Source organism: Panthera leo, chromosome A1 (genome assembly GCF_018350215.1).
Source record: "Panthera leo isolate Ple1 chromosome A1, P.leo_Ple1_pat1.1, whole genome shotgun sequence".
NCBI lineage: Eukaryota > Metazoa > Chordata > Mammalia > Carnivora > Felidae > Panthera > Panthera leo.
The window spans coordinates 109239734-109266321 of NC_056679.1; the positions used below are offsets into that span (position 1 = coordinate 109239734).

Below are 26588 nucleotides of genomic sequence, written 5' to 3' on the forward strand. Positions count from 1 at the left end.
CCCCGGGCAGCGCGCCGCTGGCCGCCGAAGGCGGCATGCGGGACTACGACGAGGTGACCGCCTTCCTGGGCGAGTGGGGGCCCTTCCAGCGCCTCATCTTCTTCCTGCTCAGCGCCAGCATCATCCCCAACGGCTTCAATGGAATGTCAGTCGTGTTCTTGACGCTGACCCCGGAGCACCGCTGCCGGGTGCCCGACACCGCGAACCTGAGCAGCGCGTGGCGCAACCACAGTATCCCGCTGCGGCTGCAGGACGGTCGTAAGGTGCCTCACAGCTGCCGGCGCTACCGGCTCGCGGCGATCGCCAACTTCTCGGCACTGGGGCTGGAGCCGGGGCGCGACTTGGATCTGGAGCAACTGGAGCAGGAGAGCTGCCTGGATGGCTGGGAGTTTAGCCAGGATATCTACCTGTCCACCATCGTGACTGAGGTGCGTACTAGCCCCGGGGCCGAGGACGTGGGGAGGACCTTCGCACTGCACCCCACAAGGTGTGCGCTGGATGCTGTCACTCTCTCTCTCCCAATACACTATCCACCTCAAAGTGGGCATCCTCCAGTCAACGCTTTGAGAAGTGACTTCCAACCAGACCATGCCCCTCCCAGCACGAGTGTCCTATTAGCCGCCTATGTTAATGGCCACCTTGAAGAGGGTGCCAAGAAGGCCACGGTGGTCCCTGATAGATACTCTAAGACCGTGAATAATCAAAGACTTTTTCTAGATGGAGATGGGGGTGTTGAGCAAATTCAGAGCTTGGGCCAAGGGGCTGTCACCGCTTTTTCTCTAGCCTCTTGGCATCTGTTCAGAGAGAAACACTCCTTAAGAACTTGTAAAACTAAGGGAAGCATGTGTATAAAATAGTCACGGTGCTCCTTTCTCCAGTTACTCTTTCCTCATCCACCCTCATCCAAAATGTCGGTCTAGTCATACCCTATCAGGGATTGTTTACCTTTTGCTTATGTTTAGTTACCAGAATTATAGGACCCATTCATCTGAACATCCATTCAGGCTGACTTGTTCACCTGGAATGCTTTAGAATATTCGAAGGCCATGTCGTTGGGCAGATTTAAAGCATACAACTTTAGTTCATAGGAAGCATGGGGGGGGGTGCTTCTTATTCCCCAACCCCTTGGATTTTCCTTTTTGGGTAGCTTTGTCTCCCCCAGTGACCCTGCAGTCATTAGTACTACATGTATGGCATCACGTTAACGGATGCTTGTAGATGTGCTTTGCATCTTATTCAGATACTGGACTCCCTGGGGTCTCAAGCAGAAATGAACTAGCAGAGCAGTGAAAAGAGTCCTCCATAGGCACCTAGGTGCCCAGGTTCACAAAGTGTCAGGATCAGGGATTCACAGATGAGAGAAAGCTTCCTGGCAATGGCATCTCGCTGAATCTGGAGTGTTTAGCTCCAGTCTGGAACAGCTGGAAACAACCTGGAAGGAGGGCAGGGTTCACAGGGAGAGTTCTAAAAGGGAGTGTGCACAGGTCCTGATATGGCATCAAACCCTCCTGTAAGCCCACAGGGGTTCTGGAGGCTCCTTTTATGTTGCTTCTGGAGGCTGTCACCCTTCAAGGGAGTCTGATCACTGCCTTGAGCCTCTTGTGTCTATGGATGTGCACACCTGTGCTCTGTATGTTTGGATGTTTGATGTCCCCAGCATCTGTGCTTCCTTACTGCCATGTATATGTAATAGAAGTGTGATCTGAGCCCCACTGGGATCTCTCAGCTAGTGATATCATTCCACTGTCCTGAGGTATTGATACTTGACAAGAGAGGCACTGAATGGAGGTAGCTGACAGTGCTTTGTGACCCAAGAGTCGGCAGAGAATCAAAACTCCTAGTCATTACAAGTCCTCGCTCCTAGCGTCATAAGCAAGTCTGTCACACCCCTGAAAGCCAGTGAGTTGTGAAAGCAGAGGCTGTCCCTCAGGTTGCTTGCTGAGGCCACCAAGGGGAAACCATACTTCATGACACAGGAGTCCCTGCAAATTCTGCTTCTGGCTGCCCAATGAAAGGGGAAGCAGTGAATTCACGAGAAGCTCATGGCATCTCTTTGGATTTTACCCCGACTTCTAGAGTCCCTTGGCTTACCCTACTCATTTGCTCTTGCTTCACTGCCCCTATCCTGTCTTGGGCTAAGACTGGTGGTGGCACTGATGAGCTCCCAAAGGTCGACTATAGTGGAAGGGTCCTTGAGCTACATTGCTGCCAATGTCAGGCTTTTCCTTTTTTGTATTTAGCCTATTTATTTAGCTGTCTTGGCAGTTTCATAAGAGCTGCGTGCCCTTTTACCTACATACACATTTTCAGCCTTTGCAAGGAGACAAGGTTAATACATTACTTAGCCCTTTGTTTTGGGATTCTGGAATGTCTGACTCTTAAGTCCAAGGCTGTTTGTTCCTCTTAGGTGAATAGTCACCCCTGGAAGCTATTGCATTAACATTCTGATGGCTCCATTTTTCTAAGACCCATTGTCTTCCAACCTGGACCTGGCCTGCTGATCACTGCAGACAGTTCCATGTCTGATAAAGTTTCAAGCCTGCCCTCAGCCCCAAATCATACATAGAGGTGTTTATAAGTACATTGGTATTGAATTCCTATTTGTTTTTCAACAGAAGATGAAAACTGTAGGTCTCCTGTTTAATTGTTTTTCCTTGTTGAAGTTATCAAGTATGTACATGTAGTACTAAACGTTGTGGTAGATTTACCTCTTTGCATCTCCCTGACATGAGGCTGGATATAGACAGGGTACTGGAGGAAATTTTTGGTGAATGGATTAATGAACAACTTAAGAAATGTTGTCTAAAGTTTGAGAGCTAAAGAAGGAAAGGACAGTTTAATTCATAGAAGGGAAACTTGGAGGTGGTCAGAAAGCATTGACCAAAATATTTTCAAGAAAATGTAACCTCCCAGCCCACAAACTGTGGCTTGCCCCTAAATGGATCTGCGACAAGGTGTTGGGATTGGCGGAAAGGAGGTGAAAAGGAATGCGATGAAAGGGAATGTTTCGGGAATAGTTTGGTGGTCCCTGTGCTTCTAGACTGGCCTCTTCCCTGCCCCTCAGTCATTCCTGGAGTACTAGAGAATCAGCCACCCCACCTTGCAGCGTTGCTCCAATATCTGAGTGCTTCTTGATTCAGGACTACCCCTCTTCTGAAACCTGGGTGATTTCTCAGGCTGCCTGGCCCACCTGCTTTTTGGTATTTCTCTAGCCCAGCTAGCAGCCAGAAAGATTCTTTGAGAAACTTCTAGCTCTTCTGGCACCCATCAGTTAGGGTGTCTTCAGCTAAGACCTGGCAGTCATGTGTGTTTCCTTGCTTCTGGCCATTCTCTGCTTCTCTGAAGCCTCCTGCCCCAGCCCATGGCAATACTCTAACTCACTCCTTATTGTCCTGGAAAGTCTCTTCCTCTGGACTGGCTTTTCTGTCAGTCTTATCTCAGGTACCGAGTCTTGGAAGATAGGACAGCCCTCACTGCTATCTACAAGCCTGCCTGAAGGAAAAACCACATCAACCGGGGAGGCAGGGCTGGGCTGACTCAGTGTGGAAAGACCCAGAGCTTGTGCCTCACTGTTAGGTCTTTGCTGACATGTCTCACTCAAGGGAGAGTGAGTGAGCAGACCCTCAGCCCTGCCTTTGGAGCTCATGGCAACCAGAGAAGTTACTTGTTGGGTCCCTGAGGCCCCTGTACACACAGTCTTAGTAGAACCATCTAGACATGAGTGGTCAGATTGAGCCCTGCTCTAGCTAGCTGAGAACCGACACCCTGGGTTAAAGTTCTTAGAGCTGACACAGAGAGGGGGTTAAATAGAAAAAAAAAGAAAGAAAAAAAAAGAAAAAAAATTCTAGAGATTGAAGCTCAGGGTTCATCTGGGCCTTGAGCAGCCAAGCCTAAGGTCCAAGCCCAAAAGATACTGTGGTGTTGCAAGTTAACAGCCCTTTTATTTATCTGTTCCCTCACTCAACTATGTACCAAATAGCCTCTCCTCTGTAGAGCACTGCCAGGCGTTATATAGAGGATATGGCAGCAAATTCTTTGTCTCCTTGCCCAGACAGCCTTGGGGCAAGGATCTGCCATTAACTGCAGCAGGAGGCAGGATGAAATGTGTGTAGGAACACATGGCATTCAGTAACAGGTGGTGCTTACCAGCGTAGCGTGTCTGACCACTGATGCGGTCAGGCCAGGTACATCACAGGAAGAATTTCTGCCCTATGGGCACAGACCCTGTCTTTTTTCCCTTCCAGCCAACTCACAGGTTAGAACATTTAGTCCCAGGGATCTACATCACATCTCTATTTCCCATAACTGAGAAGCAGCTATAATTATATACTGCATACAAGAGACACAGTTCTCTCTCTTCTTAAAAACATTGACAGCTTTGGGGCGCCTGGGTGGCTCAGTCGGTTGAGCGTCCAACTTTGGCTCAGGTCATGATCTCGCGGTTATGATCTCGCTGTGAGTTCCAGCCCCGCGTCTGGCTCTGTGCTGACAGCTCAGAGCCTGGAGCCTGCTTTGGATTCTGTGTGTGTCTCTCTCTCTGCCCCTCCCCCGCTCATGCCCTGTCTCTCTCTGTCAAAAATAAATAAACATTAAAACAAAAAAACATTAACAGCTTTGTTGAGGTGTAAATAACAGAAAATAAATGGCACATAAGTAAAGTGTACAGTTTGAAAAGCTTTGAGAGAGAGAGATCCATGAAACCATCACCAGTAGAGAGGCACATTTCTGAACAGGAAGGATGGCAAGTCTGGACCCTTGCCAGAGTGGCTCTTAGATTTTTTCAGGCTGTCTGTTTTCACAGCTCACCCAGCTGAGGGGTCACAATGCTAGACTCATGACCTGAATCTTAAACACACATTTAGTTCTAACACTGAGACTTGCTATCATCAGCCAGTACCAGCCTATCCCACGAACCAAGAGGAAGCATCCATGAGCTAGTCTGTAGCTGCTTTAGTCACGGCTGGGGAGCCACGAGCTCAGGATAGGAACACTAGATTGCTCTGCAAACACAAATCTTGGATACGTAGCCTGGACTCTAAGGGCTTCTCAGCCCACCTCTGCTAAAGAGGATGCAAGCCAAATCCTGGAGCCCACTGCAATCCTGGTGGCTGACAGGTTGTGTTGGCTGAATGGGTTGGCTGGGTAGGATCTAGTCCATGGCTGCCCTTGTGTTCATTTTTTGAGACCTATTATCTTTCCTGACCCTACTCATAGGCTGTCTGTGGCCAGTAGGAAGGAAGTGTCAACCCGGGTTTGCTTTTGGAGGGCCCAAAGCCAGGTCCTGAGGATTGTTAAGAATCTTCAGTGGTGGATAAAGGGCCCAATTACTCCAAGGAGTTACACACTTGCCCAGAGTAAGGACAGCCTGGACCAAGTGGTGGGGTTGAGGCTGCAGGTACTGGAGAGATGCCCTGGGAATCTATCCCAAGATGAGCATGACAGACACCTTGTCTCCTGCAGGGGATAGTCTGACCTGGTTTCAGGTAACACCTGGCCTTGTCAGCACAGAATTCCCTATAAGCCTGTATCAGGAGACCTGACATTGTTGGGGGAGGGGTCTACTGCTCCAGAACTCACTATAGAAGTCCCTGTGGATTTCCAGTCTAGCTCAGCTGTATCAGTCCCCACCCCTCATGCGAATCCTGTTGAGAAGCAGCTACTGACTCTTCAGTTTTGCATCTCCATTGCTACAAAAGTAATGCGTGCTGGCTGGGAATAGAGCCCATCATAGTCAGGAGCTGCGGTAGTCGTAATCTGGCCCCTGAAGCTCTAACACCTAAGAGCCAGAGGCTTGCACCCCATTACCAAGTCCCCCAGTTCTCACTCCCTGGTCACTCCCATCCTGACATAGCAGCTGTGTCTGTATGAGGACTGTCCTGGGAGCACTCACCCTCCTAGAAGAGAGATGGTATCTAGGTGCTAGCACCACTGAGGCTGCGGGGGTGGGAGGGCTGCCTGAGTATTTGGACCTTGGTGCTCCTCTATCCTTGCCTCCTGCTAATCTGGACTTCCTCTAGATTTGTGTGTGTGTGTGTGTGTGTGTGTGTGTGTGTGAGACAGAGAGAGAGAGAGAGAGAGAGAGAGAGAGAGAGCGCGCACAAGTAAGCGAGTGGCAGAGAGAGAGAATCCCATGAGGGACAGAGAGAGAGAGAGAGAGAGAGAAGGGGGGCTCAAACTCACAAACCCTGAGATCATGACCTGAGCCAAAGTCAGATGCTTAACCAACTGAGCCACTCAGGCGCCCCTAAACTTCTCTAGATTTGAGTTTCAGATTGCTACCTCTTCCTTGCAGTGAGGATCACCACACCATTCTCAGCCCATCCAAGGTGCATGCTTATTCCAGAGTGGAGAGCCAGTTATGTGGCCAAGTGACCCTTATTGTTAGCTGTGGGGGTTCTTCATGGACTGCCTCACACCCCTCTGAGGTGCCCAGAGGCTATGTGCACACATGCCCAGTGGGGCAGGGAAGCAGACTTGTTTTTCCCCGTCACTGGCCTGGAAGAAATGCTTTCTTGGAAGCTGCACATCGCCCCCCCGCCTTTGTTACTGGGAAGCCAGCAGGCTCCATGGAGGGCAGGCCAGCAGCCTGGCACCAGACGGGCAAGGGTCTGCATTCCTGGAGGGCAGCCTTCTTGGTGATTACTGAGCACCATCTTTCTCTGTTCTGGGAAACATTTTTCTGGGAACCACTAAGCTTTTTGTTTTGTCCTTTCCTCTCTTTTTTTTGGCTCCTTGTTAGGCTGGGGCAACCCACCATCTGAATGTTCAGCTGCTTCCCCATGCCTGCAGATCTCTTTTCATGGTAACTATAGATGGAACTATGCACTGGGAGCTGGGAAACTCAAGCGGAGCAGCCTGTTCGGTACCTCGATCCCTGTTTTACACATGGGGAAATTAAGGCACAGTGAGGGAGGAAAATCTTACCTGACATTGATAACCACTTAACAGTAGAGCAGAAGCTAAACCCAGTTTCTTGATTCCCAGCTCAGAGCTCTTGGCTGTAATTTGGCCTAGTGTTTTTGGCACAGCATTAAGGATCCCAGGGCTCACTGGCCCAGAGTGGGGACCTGGGTCCAGCTGCAAGAACAGATCCACATGATGCATTCCGGGCCCTCTGGCCTCAGTCCTTTGCTGGATGCCTTGACTCTTAGAGCCCCAGAGTCCCACTCTAGACCCATTCCTGTGCCATTCATCCTAATGGCCTCAACCCCACGGAAAGAGTACCCTGCCCCATCCACAGATTCTTAGAAGTGACCATGAAAGGCCACAGTATTTGCTCCCTACCTGTCCCCCCCTCCTCAAATTGGTAGCAAAACAATGGAGCTGAAAGCCATGAAAAACAGGATGGGAGGGGCCCACTCTCCCTGTGAGGGGCAACCTCCTCTCTGCTTCGCTGCCCACATGAGCCTTTGCCTGCCTGAATGAGGTCATGCACCTGTGCAGTAATGTAAACAGAACCTGCAGGGATGCAGGATATTCTCATTTAATTTAACAAAAAATCTTAAATTTAAAACATTTAACAAAAGAAGTGAGTGATATGTCCCTTTGCTCCCTTACAGTGGAACCTGGTGTGTGAGGACGACTGGAAGGCCCCACTCACGGTCTCCTTGTTTTTCGTGGGTGTGCTGGTGGGCTCCTTTGTTTCGGGGCAGCTCTCAGACAGGTAAGGTGGGTGTCTGTCTCCTGCAGCTGCAGGGGACCATTGGACCGAACAAGGAGCATGTACGTACCTGGCGTTTGACTTCAAATGATAGTCTCTCAGCCCAGGGCCTTGTGTTTTAAAAGAAGAGGAAGCTGTGTCTATACTATATACTCCATACCAGGTAAAGAGACCCAACAACCTCCTCTCTAATTCTTGCTTAGCAGAACAATCTGAGTGAATTATATCCATGATCCCACTGAACCAGAATTATGCCATAATTCACTTCTTGTACCAGCCTAGTTGGCTTTCCCTAGGTGACTCTTTCGTGTCCCTGAGCTTTGGAGAGGTAGACACCACACACATGCAGATGAATTTTTTGTACATCTTAAGGCCTACAATGAATGACCACCTCTGTATTTTCCAAACCATCATTCTCTCTGCATGGTGAGAGATCTCACTAGCTGGTAGTGGCATAACAGGCAGAACTCTTGGGTTCATGGGGATGGTGCCTCTTAGCTAAGAGACTTTTGGTTATGTTACCTACTTCACAACAAGCAGAAAATGTGCTATTTTGGCCCGTAAGCAGCTTATTTGTGTAATTCCAAGGTTTTTAACTCAAGTTCCATTCATGGCTTAGGGAGTTCACCTACTCTTGAAATTATGTGCAAAATTTTAGAGATTGTATATGAGCATTTTTTTCTGGAGGAAGGTCCATAGTTTCCATGAAGTCCTCAGAGGGATCCATTATACCCTGTCTTTTTACCCTAGGGCTCCAAGGTCTGTTGGAGAAGCCCACAGTGAGAAGAATAGCCTTCACCAAGGTCCTTGGCTGTACTGGATCACCCAGTGGAGTCCCAGCATTCTCCTAGCTGGTTGAGGTTTAACAGAGAAGTTCAGGATGAGAATGTCATCCTACCTTAAGAACAAAGTCAGGGGTGTCTGGGTGGCTCAGTCAGTTAAGTGTCCCACTTCGGCTTAGGTCATGATCTCATGTTTTGTGTGTTCGAGCCCCATGTTGGGCTCTGTGCAGACAGCTCCTAGCCTGGAGCCTGCTTTGAATTCTATGCCTCCCTCTCTCTCTGCCCCTCCCCTGCTCATGCTCTGTCTCTTTCTGTCTCAAAAATAAATTAAAAAAAAATTTTTTTAAAGAACAAAGTCATATTGTCCCATAGCACAAACTCAGGGTGATGTTCTGGCATGTTTAGATTATTGTTTTTACCTGAGAATTCTTTCTTCATGAGAAATAAATGCATTTCTCACTAGATTTGTGTTTCCCAAGTGTCATCTAGCCATTAGAAAAGGGTCGGAGTGCCTGGGTGGCTTAGTTGGTTGAGTGTCCAACCCTTGGTTTCATCTCAGGTCATGATCTCACGGTTTGTGAGTTTGAGCCCCACATCCGGTTCCGTGCTGACAGTGCAGAGCCTGCTTGGGATTCCCTCCTTCTCTTTCTCTCTCTTTCTCTCTGCCCTTCTCTCTCTCATGCTCTTTGTCTCTGTCTCAAAAATAAATAAATAAAGTTAAAAAAAATTAGAAAAGGATCAAATTCCCGCAGTCACCAGTGAGCATTAAAGAGTCAGGTGGGCCATGACCACTGATTGACAATTCTAGACGAGCCTGAGACACTTGCTCTTTTGGAGGAAAGACCTTGCTTCCCTAGATCTTTAATCTAGCAGCAAGCATCAGTTGATTACTTATATTTATCTAACAAATACATGGCACCTAAGATGTATTAGACACTCTCATAAGCACTGTACAAATTTAAAAGAAAGAACAAATAATCTCATCATAACCCTATGAAGTAGGAAGTATTCTTACTCTTATTTTTACAGACAGGGAAAATTAAACCCACAGGAGTTAAATCACTTGTACAGTCACAAAGCCAGCAAGTGGCAGAGCTAGGATCTGGGCCCAAAGAGCCTTGATGCTCTGTTTTGTGTGGACTACTGTTCTCGGGCGCTGCTCTTCCAGAATTTTCCTTCTATCAAGGCAGAATGTACTAAACAATTGAGGCATGTACTTGTCCTTTGTGGTGTAAGTGATACAGAGAAGTAGTACAGGAAGCTAAGAGAGTCTGACAGAGGAGGCCAGGAGAAACTACCCCGACGAGATGACAATGTGCTGGGAGTTGAAAGATGAGTAGAAACTGGCCAGCGATAAAGGGGTGCAGAGAGGAAGGAGCATTCTGGGCAAAGAGAGCTGTACTTAAGCCTAGACTCCAGAAGAGACGGCACACTTTAGAACCTGGAAAAAAGTCCTCTGTGGTGGATGTGTGGAGAGTGGTATGAAGAGGAAGCATGACACATGGAGGCCCAAGCAGAAGAGCAGGCCAAGCTTAGCTGATGGACAGGAATTTGGGCTTTAGTCACAGAGTAGTGGGGAGCTGAGAGTTTTGTAAAAACAGGAGTGTGGTATAATCAGATTTGTATTTTTTTTTAACGATTATCTGATAATTTTGCAGAGAAAGGACTGAAAGGGAGAAAGAGGGGTTGTGGAGAGAACACATAAGAGGCTGTCACAGTATTTATGTGGGAAATGATGGCTTGGACCAGGCTGACAGTGGTAGAAATGGAGAAGAGAGGTAGGAGGTCCAACCAACAGCCCTTGGCTGTGTGTTGGATGCAGGAGAGGAAGGAAGATTTGGGGCCTGTACAACAGAGCCCTTCTCTGAGACAAAGGACTCTGGAAGAGGACCATGTCTGTAGGAGAAGAGTGGAGCTCAGTTTGAGTGTTCTGAATCTGGTGTGACTGGGAGAGGCCTGAGTGGATGAAATGAGCCTGCAGTTGGATGTACAGCTATGGTGCTCCATGAGAGGTCTGAGCTGGAGAAACACATTTGGGAATCGTCAGCTCCGTAGAACCCTTGGCAAAGCCCCCGAGTGTGGAGGAGATTGCCTGGGAAGGGTGTAGAGTGAGAACAGGGGCTGCCCAGGACTGCTCTTTGAGACCTTCCAAATGGGCTGGTCGGTGGGAAATCTCCTCTCACGGGGTTGAGTGGCAGCTAAGACTCAGAGGAATTTCCTTGATGTAAAAATCAAGAAGGAAGTACCCCAAGTTCAAAGTTGAAACTCAGTGCATTTTTCTGGGTCAACTATGTCATGGGTTAAGTAGATCTTTGTGGGCTAGCCTGAGAACCTGATTACCAGGAACACCATGAATGCCTGAGGAAAGTGTTCAAGTTCCACAGATGTGATCCCAAGCAAACAGTAGAAGGAAAATTAATGAGTACATTGAGGACTACCTTAGCCTTCTAAAGGGCAAGTGCAGTATTTTAAAAACGTAAAAAACGTGAGCAGACTTCTTTTAAGTAGGGTCATCTATGTCAAGTAAATGAAGCAGCTAAAAGTGTAGCTGTTGTAGGTGCAGCCGTGCCTTCAGCTCCTAGCATCACCTCTCAAGTTTGTCTGCACCCCTATGGGAGGCACCAGGCTCGGCGGGATGGACGGTTTCTGATCTCATTACTTCTAAGTAAGCTGGCTCAAAAAAATGACCTCATGCCAAAGAAATGACCTCAGAGCAGTAGATTCATGCCCTCAACTTGTCTAGGGTATCAACAGTAACTTTTTGTATAGGGCAAAGATTTAGTCTCCTTTCTAGAACGTTAATAAGCCTGAAATTCAAGAGCAGTTAAAATAATCCTGGGTTGTCACAGCATTTTACCTGAAGATACCGAGTTACCTTCTTGTGTGTGAATTACAAGAGGGCATAGCCCTAGAAAGAAGTAGTCAGATATTTCCTGGTTTTCTAACATATGTGTGGTTGACATTTTGTTGACAGACTTTAAGAGTAAGCATTTCTGGTCCCAGCCCTGGACTGCCAAAAACTGGGTGCTATGTAAGGATTCCCTGGGTCTTTCTCTTCCCTACCATCCCAGGGAACCCATGGGAAGGGAAAGCATGGATAAAGGTTATCCCTGTCTCCTTATAGGAAGGGGCCGTCCCTAGGTTTGTGTGTAGGGTACTCTTGTTATGGAACAATGCAGGGGGAGATGGTCTCCTTCTAGACCAGAGTTTCTCAACCTTGGCACTATTGATATTTTGAGCCAGAAAATTCTGTGTTGTGGGAGACTATCCTGGGCATTTTAGGATGTTTAGAACATCTCTGGCCTCTACCTACTGGATGCCATTAGCACCAAAAACAAACGTTAAACCTGTTTCATTGGAGACAAGCACCAAACTCTTTAACATGGCACCAAGGCCTTGTGCGGTTTGGTTCCCCCACACACACACCGACCCCGGCAGCCTTCTGTTGAACAGCTGACGCCACTCAGGCTGGCTGCTGGCTGTGTATGTCCTCCTGTCTCCTCCAGCTGCACTTGTGTATGCTCTTCTCTGTGTTCCCCAATCACCCCGACCTTCCTCAACCATGAAGGCCAACTCATGCTTCCTTGTGCCTTTTCTCCATTGCACTGATCGGAAATTGGTAAATAAGAGGTGTTATCTGATTAATGTTGGTCTCCTCCACTATACTGTGAATGCTTGGTCCCTTTTGCCTACTTCCCTTTGTCAGTAATAACTTCTTTTTCGGGCCTCATCAGCTCCCCATCATCGGGGATCCCTTCCCTGAATGCCCACGTCCCCAACCCCTAGTCCCAGGCCAGAATAGTTTCTTTTGTTGTATCCCTTGTGAACCTGAGTGGTGATCATTCAGTGCGCTTGTGTCCATGTGTAATTGTACTTTCAGTAGTGTGGTTGTTTGATTAGAATGTGATTACTGTCTGTCCCACCAACTGTAGACTGTAAGTCCCTTGAGGGTAGAAACAACATTTTTTTTTTTTTATAATCCAGAAGTATCTCTAGTGCCTAGTATATAATTGAGGTTCAAGTAAACATTCATTGAATGAAAATGGGTATCAGCCAGCCCTGGCCAGACTCCACCTGAACCTGCTAGGTTGGTTGAAATACGTTGACTTGTTCCTCTCTGACTGTGATACTATCTTTAAAACAGAACAAACCCCCCAAAAAACCAACAGTTAAAAATTTTTTTTTTAAATGAACATAGAGAAAACCACACAGAACAAGTGTGTGGTGGATTGATGACTTATTCCAGGGAAATAACCTTGTAACTACCACCGAGTCAAGAAATAGAACCTTGCTGGCCACCCAGGAGCCCCCGTGCACATGTCCTGTCTCAAGTACAACAGCCTCTCTCCACCATAGGTAACCACCAGGCTGACTTAAAAAAATTTTTTAACATTTATTTATTTTTGAGAGACAGAGCATGAGTGGGGGAGAAGCAGAGAGAGAGGGAGACACAGAACCTGAAGCAGGCTCCAGGTTCTGAGCTGTCAGCACAGAGCCCAATGCAGGGCTCAAACTCACAAACCGTGAGATCATGACCTGAGCCGGAGTCAGATGCTTAACCGACTGAGCCACCCACGTGTCCCTCAGCCTGACTTTTTTTTTTTTTTTTTTTTTTTTTAAATTTTTTTTTTTCAACGTTTTTTATTTATTTTTGGGACAGAGAGAGACAGAGCATGAACGGGGGAGGGGCAGAGAGAGAGGGAGACACAGAATCGGAAACAGGCTCCAGGCTCCGAGCCATCAGCCCAGAGCCTGACGCGGGGCTCGAACTCACAGACCGCGAGATCGTGACCTGGCTGAAGTCGGACGCTTAACCGACTGCGCCACCCAGGCGCCCCCAGCCTGACTTTTATACTAATTACTTCCTTGTGGGTTTTTGGTAGTTTTATCCTTCCGATGTGCATCCTTAAACACAAGTCTAGTCTTGGCCACTTAAAAAGTTTTTGATATGTCTTTTAGTCTACTTTGATTAAGGGATTCTGCCTCCATCCTTTTCTTTACCGTATATTTTATCTCTTGCACTCTGGATTGTTCCTCTGTAGAATTTTCTCGTCTGGATTTTGCTGATTGCATACTCAGGGTGCACTTCAGCATATTCCTCTTTTCTCTGTGTCTCTTGCATATTGGTAGTTGGATATAGAGACTTGATCAGATTCAGGTTCATACCCTTTAGTGAGACTAGAAATCATGCATGCAGTATTCAGTTATCTTTTCATAAAAAGACCATTAGCAGTCACTGAAACATAATTCCCAAATCTGTCCATTTATTAAAGATTATAATATGGTGATATTCTAATTTTATCACTTCTCTTTCATTTAATAGTTGGAATACTTTCATAAAATGATATTTCCCCTCACCTATTATTGGTTCCTATTGACATTCTTTGGATATGTGACAACTGTTTCTTTTTCTTTATTTACCAGTCTTCATTTAAAATGACTTGTTTCTCCATCATCCTCCAAAGTAAACCAGTTCTCTTGTAAAAAGCTACATTCTGAATGTATGGGTGTAAGCATAATGAATACATTTCAACCCCTTGCAATCATTATCATATTTCTGGGACTACCTTGGGGGCAGTCCTTGTTCCTGGGCTGAACATTGGTCCTGGGGAGTGGGGAGGGCAAGTAACAGCACAGGGACTGGAGACCAGGACTGTCCTTGTACTGCACCCTGGCAGCACTGTCCACAGCCCCTCCCTGGAGAGCTCTGGGGGAAGCCCATCTTGGTGGAGCCCATTTCTGCCACCTCCTCCCAGCTGGATCTCTGTCACTGTCTTCCCAGGTTTGGTCGGAAGAACGTGCTGTTTGTGACCATGGGCATGCAGACAGGCTTCAGCTTCCTACAGATCTTCTCGAAGAACTTTGAGATGTTTGCTGTACTGTTTGTCCTTGTGGGCATGGGCCAGATCTCCAACTATGTGGCAGCATTTGTCCTGGGTATGGCCATCAAGTTGGAGTTGAGTACTTGATCCTGTGTTTCACCATCATCCCACCACCCACTCTCTGAAGATAGCTATGATGTCCCCCAAGGGGAAATGGTCTGTAGCAACACCAACCAGCACTGCTTGAACCTAGTTTTGTAGGCAGTGAAATTGAGTCCTCTGAGTGCCCAGCCTTGAGTCACTAGGAGCACGGTAGCCTGAAGGCTGAATTCCAGTTCTTTTCTGGTCTCTGAGATGTGGCCCTTGGCCCCATTAGTATTCAATAGCCACTTTACTATAATTCACCCAAGATCATCTGTTAAAAAAAAAAGAGCCTTCCCAGAGCTAAGGTTGCTAAGGAAAGATGGAGACATGATGTGAGGAGCAAGGGCCATGAATGGTAGGCTTGCCAAGGAAGAAAACTGCCTCTTCTGTAAAGCATTGTGTCCAGGGAAACTGACTGTAAAGAATGAATTGATATGAATGGACTTTAGTCTCGTGATGTTTAGGGTTTTAATTCCAAGAACACACTGCAGTACTTTGGCCTGTTCTCACTGAAAGTCCCACTCTCACTGTTTGGAGGAATCCAACTCTAGCTTATTGGCCTTTGGGTTCCTTGGGTTGTATACTGAAAGGATTATTTCTTTCTCTTCACGTCTAATAGAATAATCTTTTCTTAAAAATATTTCCTTTAAGCCCCCATGTGCATCCTTCATAGTGACTTCCCCTTTAATAAATTCTTCCTCACATGAGGATTACATTTTGAGGCCTAACGTGGCATCTTTAGTTTACAGCTTGGGGAAGTGATAAAATTTTCAAGGTAGAACTGTCCTTGAGGAGCCTAAGAGGCCAGCGTGGGGCACCCCCAGTGGGCGCTCAGACTGCACGGGGTTCAGAATCCCACCGTTTCCTAGGGCGTGGCTGCTTCCATTTCTGTTGAAAATTACGTAAGAAAAAATCAAAAAGGAAATTACCTAAATTAAAGTGCTAACATGACTCCTCCCTTGTTTTGAACAGGAACAGAAATCCTTGGCAAGTCGGTTCGTATTATATTCTCCACGTTAGGAGTGTGCATATTTTATGCGTTTGGCTACATGCTGCTGCCACTGTTTGCTTACTTCATCAGAGACTGGCGGATGCTGCTGCTGGCGCTGACGGTGCCGGGGGTGCTGTGTGCCGCGCTCTGGTGGTGAGTGTCGCCTGTGCCCAGGGGTGCCCATCGGCAGGATGTCTTCCACCTGGCCTTCACTAGGGGGCAGCAGCAAGCCACAAATCCCTATTTGGGCTCCCAGAGACAGGGAGTGTAAATTAGTTGTAAGTTGTTTCAGAATGTTTTTTCCCTACCGGAAAAGCCAAAAAGGAAACAAAACAAAATCCCCAGACATCAACAGACTTGTTCTCAGTCCTGTGCTGGGTTTATTGAAGCGCAAGGAGAGGAAGAAGTTGTAGCCGGGAGACGATGGGGTCTAGTATGACCTTCAGGAAGTTATCAGACTGACAAGACTGCCTAGGCCCTGGTTCCAGCTGTGTGTTGCCAAGACCTCACACCACAGGCACTGGGAGAAGAGGGAGAGCACTGGAAGTGAGAGTGCCCTGGCTTACACGGAGGAAGCCAGGCTCCATATGGGCTTCCAAGATAGAGGACTTGGACAGGCAAAGAGGAGGCTGTCCATACCAAGAGTGGGAACACAGCAGAGCGGCTGAGGCAGGAATTGCCCCTTGCAGGTGGGGTTGGTGAGATCACTGCTCCCCTTAGAGCAGAGAGCATTACAGAGCATAGTGGGAGAGGACACAGAGCAGAGCATGAGTCCTTCCTGGTCATGACCAAAGGGCAGAGTCCATTTGGTGAGGTAGAAAATAAGATCCATAAAATCTTAAAGTCCCAGGTGCTTTGATAAACATAGGCAGGGGATCTGACAAGTCATTTGGATGCAGCAGGGGTGGGAAGTGAGGAAAAAGTACAGGCTAAGAGGCCAGTGCAGAAGCTTCTGTGGATGCTGGGGACAAGTAGGAAAGTACAGCAGGGCAAGAGTCTGGGCTGGGCCAGGCCCAGGACAGAAGCCAGGCTTCAGGAACTTATCTTATGCCTTTCTCCTCAGTGTCCGGCAGGTGGCACCACCATTCTTTAGAAATGGAGGTGGCCAGCCTAAGAAGCAATCTCGTCCCGGTGCGCAGGACCCTCCAAATTTTGTGCACTCTTGAGGGTACTCAAAAGCTCACACTTCAGGTCATTAGTGGGTATAGTGTCAACCATCTCTTTGCTTCTCACTTGGAAACACCAGACATTCCCCAAATGTAGACTCTAAAACCCCATTTCCCACTTCCACTTAAGCTGCACCTGGTCTGTTGGGCAGGACTGTCCCAGTGAGATTATTGCTTATACTTCCAGGTTCATCCCAGAGTCCCCCCGATGGCTCATCTCTCAGGGACGATTTGAAGAGGCAGAGGTCATCATCCGCAGGGCTGCCAAAATCAATGGAATTGTTGCACCCTCAACTATCTTTGACTCAAGTGAGGTAAGCGCCATGAGGGAGCTGGGCAGAGGGTGTCCGTGACCATGATTTTAGGCCAGCACCACGCAGGAGCCCAGCCCTCTCTCTGCCCAAGCCCCAGCTGCCCTGCAGCAGGTCCTGTTCAAATTCACATGTTGAGGAGAAGGTACCAGTTGTCCAAATCTCTTCACCTTCACCTTTGGTTGTCATACTTATGTAATTCTCTTCTAGGCAATCATATGGTTAAACCATTAATTTGAATAATAAACACTCTGAGTAATAGGACTTGCATGAAGTTGGCATCATGGGAAATTATTGTTTCTCATGTCTTAGGTAGTTTCTCATCTTAAAAAAAATAGTACATAAAATATGGAGCAAAAGTAGGTTTGGAGTTAGAAATGTCCAGTGTCCTTCCACCCACCAGTCATTCGTGTTGCATATCATCTTGGAGCCAGCTCCTTTTTGATATCCGCCTCTTCCACCTATTCCACCCTTCTCTGCAAACCCTATTCTCATGTGCCATGGGTAATTTCCTGGCTCTACCTTATTCCTGGGTCTTGATTCTCCCTCCTGTTCCCTCTCCTTCCACCATCTACAGCAGGCAGTTTTCCTTAGTCTCATGACTACCACAAGAGGTTAGAAGTTGTAATTGCTGGCTGATGGGGTCCTGGAATGTGTCTCTGATCTGATGGGAAGACAAGGCTGTGAGAACAGCCACTAGCAGTCATGCTGAAGTGTGTGCAGAAGGAACGTGAGAAACACTCAGGACTCAGGTGCAGATCAGGGCTTAGGAAAGGGAGACCAGTTATTACAGGCATCAGAGAAGCTGCTGGCCACCAACAGCCCTGCCGGCCTCAGTTAAGTGCTGGCCCAGCAACAGCTCCCACCCAGCACGTACTGGAAGGACCTCTGACACACAGATGGCAGGGCGGGAGTAGATGGCAGGGAGGGCTTTTAAGTGTGGTAGCTTTGGTGGCTTTTCAGTGAGGGGTCAGTCTGGGTGAACCCATAAGCCCCACTGACATCTTTGAGGAAACGAGGCTATTTCAGGGGCTCCATTAAAGTCAAAATTTGACCTTTGGTTGAACTGCTAACTTGAGAAAAACAAACTCCAAAGCTGGGTTTGCTTAAGAAAGCAACATCAGTGTGTTTAGACGTGTGGTTTATTAATGTCCTTGGCTGTGCCAAATTTCATAGGAAGTTACTCTGGGTGAAGCTGAGGTCAATTTTCCTGTTTTTCTATCTGAAATTTTTTTCCTTGGAAGTAACCCAATAACTACATGGTATGAGGACTCAAAACATTAATTCTTTAAAAATATCAAATCAATAAAGTGCACAGCCAGTTTCTCTCTCTGACCCAGAGGGCAGGGAGCCAGCCTCAGGAAGGAATGCTCGGGAGGCCTCCTGGAATGTGGCCACCGATGGTGGCTGGGGGTGGGGCAGAGAAGGAGCTGTCAGCCTGGGCCTCTGCCTTGGCTGCATCCCCTGAGGGACGGGTCACCCGCTTTTCCTTATTCTTGCTCACTGATGTGTCATCGACAAGGCCTGGGGATGCCTTCTGCAGCAGCGTAAGATACACTCAGCACACTTTTTCTTTTCAAGAAAGAAACATAAAACACTCACCAACTTGGAGACGCAGAAAGCTAAGATGGTAGGGTTCAGGCGTGTTATTGAATCTCTGAGTCTCCAGCCTCTCCGTCCCATACCCTTGTCATATCATTCCTGCAGCTACAAGACCTGAGTTCCAAGAAACAACAGTCCCACAGCATTCTGGATCTGCTTCGAACCCGGAATATCCGAATGGTCACTGTCATGTCCATAATTCTGTGGTGCGTAAGTGAGACCTACCTGAGGCTTCCTGACAAAGCTTCTGGCAGTGGCTGTCAGGCCTCTCATTTGCAAATGTGTGTCTCAGACCAAATTGAAAGCCTGTGTCATCAGAAAGCGTAAGGGATCTGCCTTGCAGTGAAAGAAGTGGGCATGTCGCAATTTTTAGCTTGATGGAATCTCAGAAAAGGAGAATGAAATCTGTTGTGGGGGCTTTTTGGGAAGCTGTGGGGTCTTTGGGGAAACCCTCCAGGTCCTGAGGCAGATCCTTGATCACTGTGGGCCCTAGTTTGTTTCTGTCCCCCCTGCACCTCAGACAGTGACTGACGAGGACAGGGGAGGCCTTTAAAAAGGAGCTAAGTGAAAACGTTATGTCCTTCCCATTACAGAGACTGCTAAGTACTGTCTGGGAATGTGGAAGCAGAACATCCTCCCTTTGGGATGTTCACAGATTGTCCTGAAGGCAGGGCCCATAGCCGAGATGTCCTCAGGCTCCTTTTAATGAAGCATTTCACCAAGCATGTCAGGAGGGCATTTGTGAGTTACCAGAGCAGGGGGCACAGCCTAGTGCCTTGGTAGCATTGGCTCAGTGGCCAAACCCTTGGGATTGTAGAATACCTGAGCTTGCTGGGTGACAATAGCAGGCTTCATCTCAGTATCCTTTGTTACTGGAGCTGTCAGTTTTGAGGCAGCCAGCTATTTTGCTCCCTGGGGGATACTATGAGTCACTCACTTCCAAGGAATTGCCCAGGACCCCTCAGGGCAGTGCACCACACCTGTGTTGGCCTCAGACAGGACCAGCATTCATCCTTCACCACAGACTTGCCAGCCTGTGATGAGTCACCTATTCTGTGGTTCACCCAGGTGCTCTTCCACCTCTGGATTTCCCAGGGACTCCTGGACACTTCCTTTTTCCTGATTGTCCCAGCTGTGGTTTCAACATGCAGATGAGTCAAAACATCCTAATGCCTAAAGGTCTGGTTTGCCAGAGTGCTGGTCATCAGCAGAGAGAATGCCTACCAGGGATAGGGTCCAGGCCTGGGACATTGGGAAGCTTGTAGATGAGAGATGATGTGGCCCTGCCATCGGGAGCTCCTCCCCTTGTCCACAAGTACAGTGGGGCTGCGGTCAGCCACTTCTGTCCATCCTCCTCTGGGCTGAGAGCCACAGATGGCGGGTCTGCTAGGAGGTCTTTCTCCAAATGTTTGACCTAATGATTGTTTTATCTTATCCCTCCAGTCCTATCACACCTTACTTGACACATGCCTCTTTTCTCATTCTCTCGCTCCTTCTGCACTTGCTGGATTTAGGGGCGGGGGGGTCACAGGGTAGGGAAGTAGCTTTTGTAAGTACTTTGGCTTAGGGTTTTTAAAGCTGAGAAGCACGTTGGAGGTGGTTATTGTTTTTGTTTTTTCTCAACAAAGTAAATCTACCTGAATTATATAAGCCTTTTTGCTGGGACTCTTTCTATTTGGAATGCTCTGAAATTGGTGTGGTCCAGGGTTAACATGGGGTTAGGAGGAAATTATCTTTTGTTCTAAGAAGTAAGGCTCAGGGTTAAACCCGCTGTCCTCCTGGCGAGGATAGTTTTGAATTTCCTGCGCTAATTGTACTTTAAAAGTTGTTGAGGTTGGGAGGCACGTGGATGCTGTTTCTCCAGCTTTCTCCCGCACTCTTTTCCAGGATGACCATCTCAGTGGGCTATTTTGGGCTATCCCTTGACACTCCTAACTTGCATGGGGATGTCTATGTGAACTGCTTCCTGTCGGCAGTGGTTGAAGTCCCGGCATACGTGCTGGCCTGGCTGTTGCTACAGCACCTGCCCCGGCGCTACTCCATGGCCACCGCCCTCTTCCTGGGCGGTAGCGTCCTCCTCTTCGTGCAGCTGGTGCCTCCAGGTAGGGCCACATGCATCTGTGGTCTGGAGTTTTTGCTGACTCACTCATTCTCTACCAGGCTGTGTCCCCCCATTAATGAAGAAAATGAAATCACGCAGAAACAGCTTACTTGCATATCTGCATTCTCCATCACAAAATCAAGAGAAAGTGTCTCCTGGGACCAGACACTCATCATGGCTTGGGCTTTGGGGGAGTGGTGAGAGCTGGTGGTGAGCATTAACTCTCCCAAGTTAAGGTGTGCTTATGTGTCCTCTGCAGAGTAAGGGGGAAGAAAGAGCCAACCCCATTACTCTTGAACCTGGGCCTATGTTAGTCATGTATTTATTCAGTAAGTAGCTCCGGAGTGCCTCTGTGGACCAGGTGCTGTGCTTGGGGCTAAAGACGCAGAATTAAACAAGTCAGACAGAACCCCAGGCCCTCCTGGAGTTCGCACACTAGTTGTGAAGACAACAGACCAGTAAATAAAATGGTTAATATGGTGCAGACTGGGTCACCTTTGATAATAACAATAAAGGACAGTGGAGAGCTAGTTTAAATAGAGCAGTCATGGACAGTGTCCCTGAAGAACAGGCATTTGCAAGTGAGCAAGGATGTAGATGGAATGATGGCGAAGACTGTGAGAGGGTCTACACATAGAGCATTTCAGGCTGAAGAAACAGCAGAGACAGAGACCCTGAGGAGGGAATAACTCTGGCATGTCTGAGGAGAAGGAGGGAGCTGGTAAGAGGTGAAGGGATGGAGAAGGAACGGGCCAGGCACCGCATGGGTCTCACAGGCCATTAGCTGGATTTTTTTTTTTTTTAACGTTTATTTATTTTTGAGACAGAGAGAGACAGAGCATGAATGGGGGAGGGGCAGAGAGAGAGGGAGACACAGAATCGGAAGCAGGCTCCAGGCTCTGAGCCATCAGCCCAGAGCCCAACGCGGGGCTCAAACTCGCAGACCGTGAGATCGTGACCTGAGCTGAAGTCGGACGCTTAACCGACTGAGCCACCCAGGCGGTCCTAGCTGGATTTTTTTTTAATGTTTATTTTATTTATATTTGAGAGAGAGAAAGTGAGCATGTGTGGGGAAGTGGAAGAAAGAAAGAGAGGGAGAGAGAATCCCAAGCAGGCTACATGCTGTCTGTGCAGAGCCCGATGTGGGGCTCAGACTCACAAACCATAAGATCATGACCTGAGCCAAAACCAAGAGTTGGATACTCAACTGACTGAGCCACCCAGGAGCCCCAATTTTTTTTTTTGAGAGAGACAGAGAGAGAGGGAGAGAGCATGTGCATGCACGTGAGTGGGGTACGGAAAGAGAGAGCAGCACTCAGCACTGTCAGCACAGAGCCCGATGTGGGGCTTGAACTCACAAACCATGAGATCATGACCTGAGCTGAAGTCAGATGCTTCACCAGCTGAGCCACTCAGGTGCCTCAAGTGGATTTTATTTTTAAAACCATCTTGGTATCCTACTGATGGGATAAGGAGGCAACCTTTTTCCAGAATTCACAGAACAGTGTGTGGACCTTCATATTCCATCATGGTATCCAGATACATGAATATGGGGGCCTCTGGTGGTTGTGTGTGGGCACCTGAGCCTGGCAGTGTTCTGCACAGGCATGGCATATATACATAGAGCTCACACCAGAGCTCAGGGTGACCCACAGGCCACTGTGCCTCATTGGTACAGCGAGCAGGATAGATAGGATTATTCCTGGGGATCTGCTGTCCTATGAATTGTCAAGGTCTGAGTGAGGGAAAGCATGAAATGAGTTAGAATGGAACCCCCATTCATCCACAGGTCATTCATTGATTCCACAGTGCCTGCAGTGTGCGGTTCTGGGGTGCCACCTGACCCCTCGCCAGGCATGTCTTTAGTGACTTCTGGACTAGAGCAGGTTTACTTGGGCTATTGAGAGGCTCACTTTGGTGGTCTATAGGCTGAGAAGGGCATGTCCTCACACAGCTGTGGGTCCCAGCCTCCTCTCAGGAAGCAACTTGGAGGGATATCTTGTCTACAGCTTCTTATCCCACAGAAGGTCATTAGAGAAACTGTCCCCCATATCCCAGAAAGGAGAAAATATGTTTGCTTCGGGGAAAAAAGATACAAAATGCCTAATAGCAGCGTACCGTGGGTTGGTGCCTTCTACTTCCTTCCCTTTGCCTTTCCAGATTTGTATTACTTGGCCACTGTCCTGGTGATGGTGGGCAAGTTTGGAGTCACTGCTGCCTTTTCCATGGTCTACGTGTACACAGCCGAGCTGTATCCCACAGTGGTCAGAAACATGGGTGTGGGGGTCAGCTCCACAGCGTCCCGCCTGGGGAGCATCCTGTCCCCCTACTTTGTTTACCTCGGTAAGTCCTGTGGGCTGGGGCATGCAGGAGCCGTGGCATGGAAGCACTGATTGCCTTTAATGTGAGCTCTGGTGGGTCGTTAACAGCAAAGCAGGCACACACAGCAGATGGGATCCATCCAGTACCAGATCTGTGCCTAGAGAGGGCCTGTGTCCAGGCACACTGTGGAGGAGGCACTCACTTGTAAACAGAAAACGACCTACGCACTAGCTAGAAATCAGTGAGATAAGTAGAGTTTTGTTTCTGCTCTGGCTATCCCAGGCCTTCCATCAAAGAATCTAGTTTCCTTGTCCTAAGAAACTGCAGCATGGTATAGGGAGCCCATGTACTTAATTGAAGAAATTTCTTCTTGGAATCAGAGTATAAAAGGAACATGGAGGGAAGGATGTCCATTCAAGACGTCTGATGGATGAACTGAGAATTACCGTAATTTGGAACACTTTGGTTTTACACCATGGTTCTATACTGTGTAAAGATATGCCTTGTGCCATTTTATGTAACAGGGCACAATTTTTCTCTTCTTTGGAATTATTTCCCCATGGCAGCTTCTCCCTCCTGCACACCCCCAGCCTGCACATCTTTGGGGAGGGTTGGTGGCTGCCTTGAAAGTACCCAGAACATGTTGTGAATATGCTACATGAATCTGACAAGCAGAAACACATTATCTGGCCTTAAGGCAAAGTGAGCGGGTTGTGACATATCTAGAGAGGTGGAGGAGTTACTGCTGTACCTGGATGAGAACCTCGAGTTCCGTGGAAATGCAGCATTGGGAGATAGGAATAGTGCCCTCCTCCCGGCCCGCACCCCTCCCCTGTACCGTGAGGCGCTGCAGGACCTCTGGGCACGTGCCAACTCTGGGTTCTGAGACCTGTCCAGGTGCCAGGTTTCAATCTGGCAGCTCAGACTGTGGGAGATGCAGAGGCTGAGAAGGCACGTGGTCCCCTTTAGAGTCCTGGGAGCACAAAGGGAGGAAGGGAGGCCAAGTCTGACTGCATCCCTCGCTTAGAGTTCTGTCTTTGCCATAGGTGCCTACGACCGCTTCCTGCCCTACATTCTCATGGGAAGTCTGACTATCCTGACAGCCATTCTCACCTTGTTCCTCCCAGAGAGCTTTGGCACCCCTCTCCCAGACACCATTGACCAGATGCTGAGGGTCAAAGGGTAAGGTCGTGCTGGGTTGCTGGGTTGCAGTGTTGATGCACTGGGTCCAGGCCTGGCTGAGAGTTCCCTACAAACTCTCCCAGACACCGTGGGCTAGTTTAGCCATCAGAGGGTTAGAAATGGCAAGGTGCTTAGAGACTGTCCTGTCTGGTCTGAGACAGACCACAGTGTCACCATGTGCATCTCCACCACCCCAGAAGCTCTGGGACAGCAAGAGACCAGGAGAAACCTTTTAGAATCTGCTGTAAGAGTTTTTCCCCCTTAGTGAGATCATCTCAGTTCTGGGTTTTGTTTGACTATTTAGAGACTGGTAGACATTTTTTTAAAGATTCATTGCTAACACTAGTTTTGTTTGTTTTTGTAGGATAAAGTACAGGCAAACTCCAAGCCACACAAGGATGTTAAAAGATGGTGAAGAAAGCTCCAAAGTGCTTAAAAGTACAGCCTTATAACACAGCATCCAGTGGGGGAGAAGGTGAGGAGAGGGACAGGGTCTTGTCAGAAACAGCTTGTGCTGTTGTGCAGACACTGAGCCCTTCAGCAGTGGACATCTCCACCCTTCATGCTCTTGCCTCTGTGTCTGACTTGCTCCTGGCTGGACACCCAGACTCAGAGGTTGCATGTGGCCCTAGGGTATTACCTTCCCTCCAGAGTGACAAATTTAGATACATCTTAAGTCCCGGATTTGGTGGATGGTGGACTTGGCACTCCCTAAGAAGTTAACTGTTCGCCAGAACCAATGGGACCTGGAAGAATAAGAGAGGCATGTGCTAAATTTACATCTTAATTTCAGGCCACCTGAAAAGACTCCTGACAAAACTGGAGGTCTAATTATCCCCCCAAATCTTCTCCCCATTTCCCTCTAGTGGTGCACTTTAGAGGAAAACAAATAATTGCACAGAGGGTTTGCTTTCTCACACTTTCTTAATCTTAAGGGGTATTAAATGGGATTGTTGCTCCCCCAGGCAGGAGAGCACAGATCTGGGGAAACCTAAAGGTAATTAATACAGAGGTAACTGAGCAGATAATGGAAGAAGGGCAAGTGCATTGATTTGTGAGTTCTGGTGCCACTCAGTGTGACTACTGGGTTGACTTGTTTACATCTGATCAAAGCCTTGGGCTTGTCCAGGCCCATACAAGGTGCATCATTGAATCTTTTATTCTGTTTTCCACTGCTGTGTGAATCACATCTCCTAGCTACTGTGGTTTCTGATGTATGATTGGAAGGAAGTGTATCAGTGAGAAAGAGAGGCAAGCAAACTCATCTCTTTTCTCAAAACTATAATGTAAATTTTGTATGTTTGTGTTTTGTTTGTTCATTTGTTGTTTGTTATGGCTTTTTCTGCTTAAGTTATTTACCCTTCAGAATAGACTTTAGGAAAGGCTTGTTCTTCAGCTTCCTGGTTTGTGTCTTTGTTGTTTTTTTTTCCAACCCAGAATCACTCTGGTGATGGCCTGCCATTGCCCTTTGTGCAAAGAAATCAGCCTTAGCCACAAGCACTTCTCTGAGTGCCAAAAATGACGTCACTATAAGAGTTCCTTTTGTGATACCTAATCATGGGGAAAAATTACAAAGAAGAAAGTTAAACTGTGTTCACAGTCTTTCAGAGTTGCTCACTTCAGTCGTGTAACATTGGGAGATATTTTGTGTTCAGTGTAACTGTCTTTTATGATTATGTTACCACGGCACTCCAAAAGCAGATGCTTCACCTGGATAAAAACCATATTTTTGTGAAAGCTACTGAAGTGCCTTGGTAAATGAAGATGTTTTAATAAATAAAATGATTTTTTAAATAACACCTGCTGCCTACAACCTTTATTTCCACAATTTGGTGAGTCATGCCACACCACCGCCTGACTTTTGTCTGGGTCAGCTTGGGCTCATTGTTGCAGTGATCGGTGATTAGTCTCTCAGGCTAAGATTTAATCCCTGTGTGCCGGAAACTTTTACTTCATTAATTGACAGTGGAATGAGCCAGCCTTCTTGCACAAGTGCCTGGGTTCTCCTGAAAGCAGGGCCTGAGACCAGTGCTTCTGTGCAGTTAGGTAGTATATTTGGGAACAAGATTCCAAGGGGGAGGAAACAGGGAAAGAGGGACACCCAGTACAAGGATGCACGCTCAGGATGGCCGCCACCAAAGGCACTGCTCCAGCCAGCCAGAACTTCTGAGGAGCCCTGTGCATCTCAAAACCATCTGATCTGCCTCGTGGATAAAAGGGGGAAGCATTTATACATCGGCTTCCTTTCCACATGCATCAAAGGCAGCCCCATAGGTGTCAGGCCCCCAGGTTTCCAGGTTGCACATGTGTGAGTCCTGAGCAGGGCCTTTTCTCTGGTTAGAAAGCAAGAGGTAATATATTGCAGACCTGAGGTGAGGCACTGTCAGGTTTCACTTCAGTGGAGATGGTCAAAGCTTGTGTGAACTGGTCACTGCAACAGTGGCTGGAGTAGTGGGGCCAGGAAGACTGTGGATTGGACACAGTCCATAATACATGTATATGTAA

At 47.9% G+C, this 26588-nt stretch overlaps 1 protein-coding gene across 1 annotated transcript; it reads left to right on the plus strand.

The window, feature by feature from the left end:
- SLC22A5 (solute carrier family 22 member 5) lies at positions 1-25840 on the plus strand. The gene is made up of 10 exons (XM_042934715.1): positions 1-428; positions 7560-7663; positions 14225-14379; positions 15381-15552; positions 16753-16879; positions 18584-18684; positions 20366-20580; positions 22740-22922; positions 23948-24083; positions 24448-25840. The coding sequence occupies exons 1-10, from the start codon at positions 36-38 to the stop codon at positions 24533-24535; spliced, it is 1674 nt and encodes a 557-aa protein (XP_042790649.1). The 5' UTR covers positions 1-35; the 3' UTR covers positions 24536-25840.
- The last annotated feature ends 748 nt before the right edge of the window (positions 25841-26588 follow it).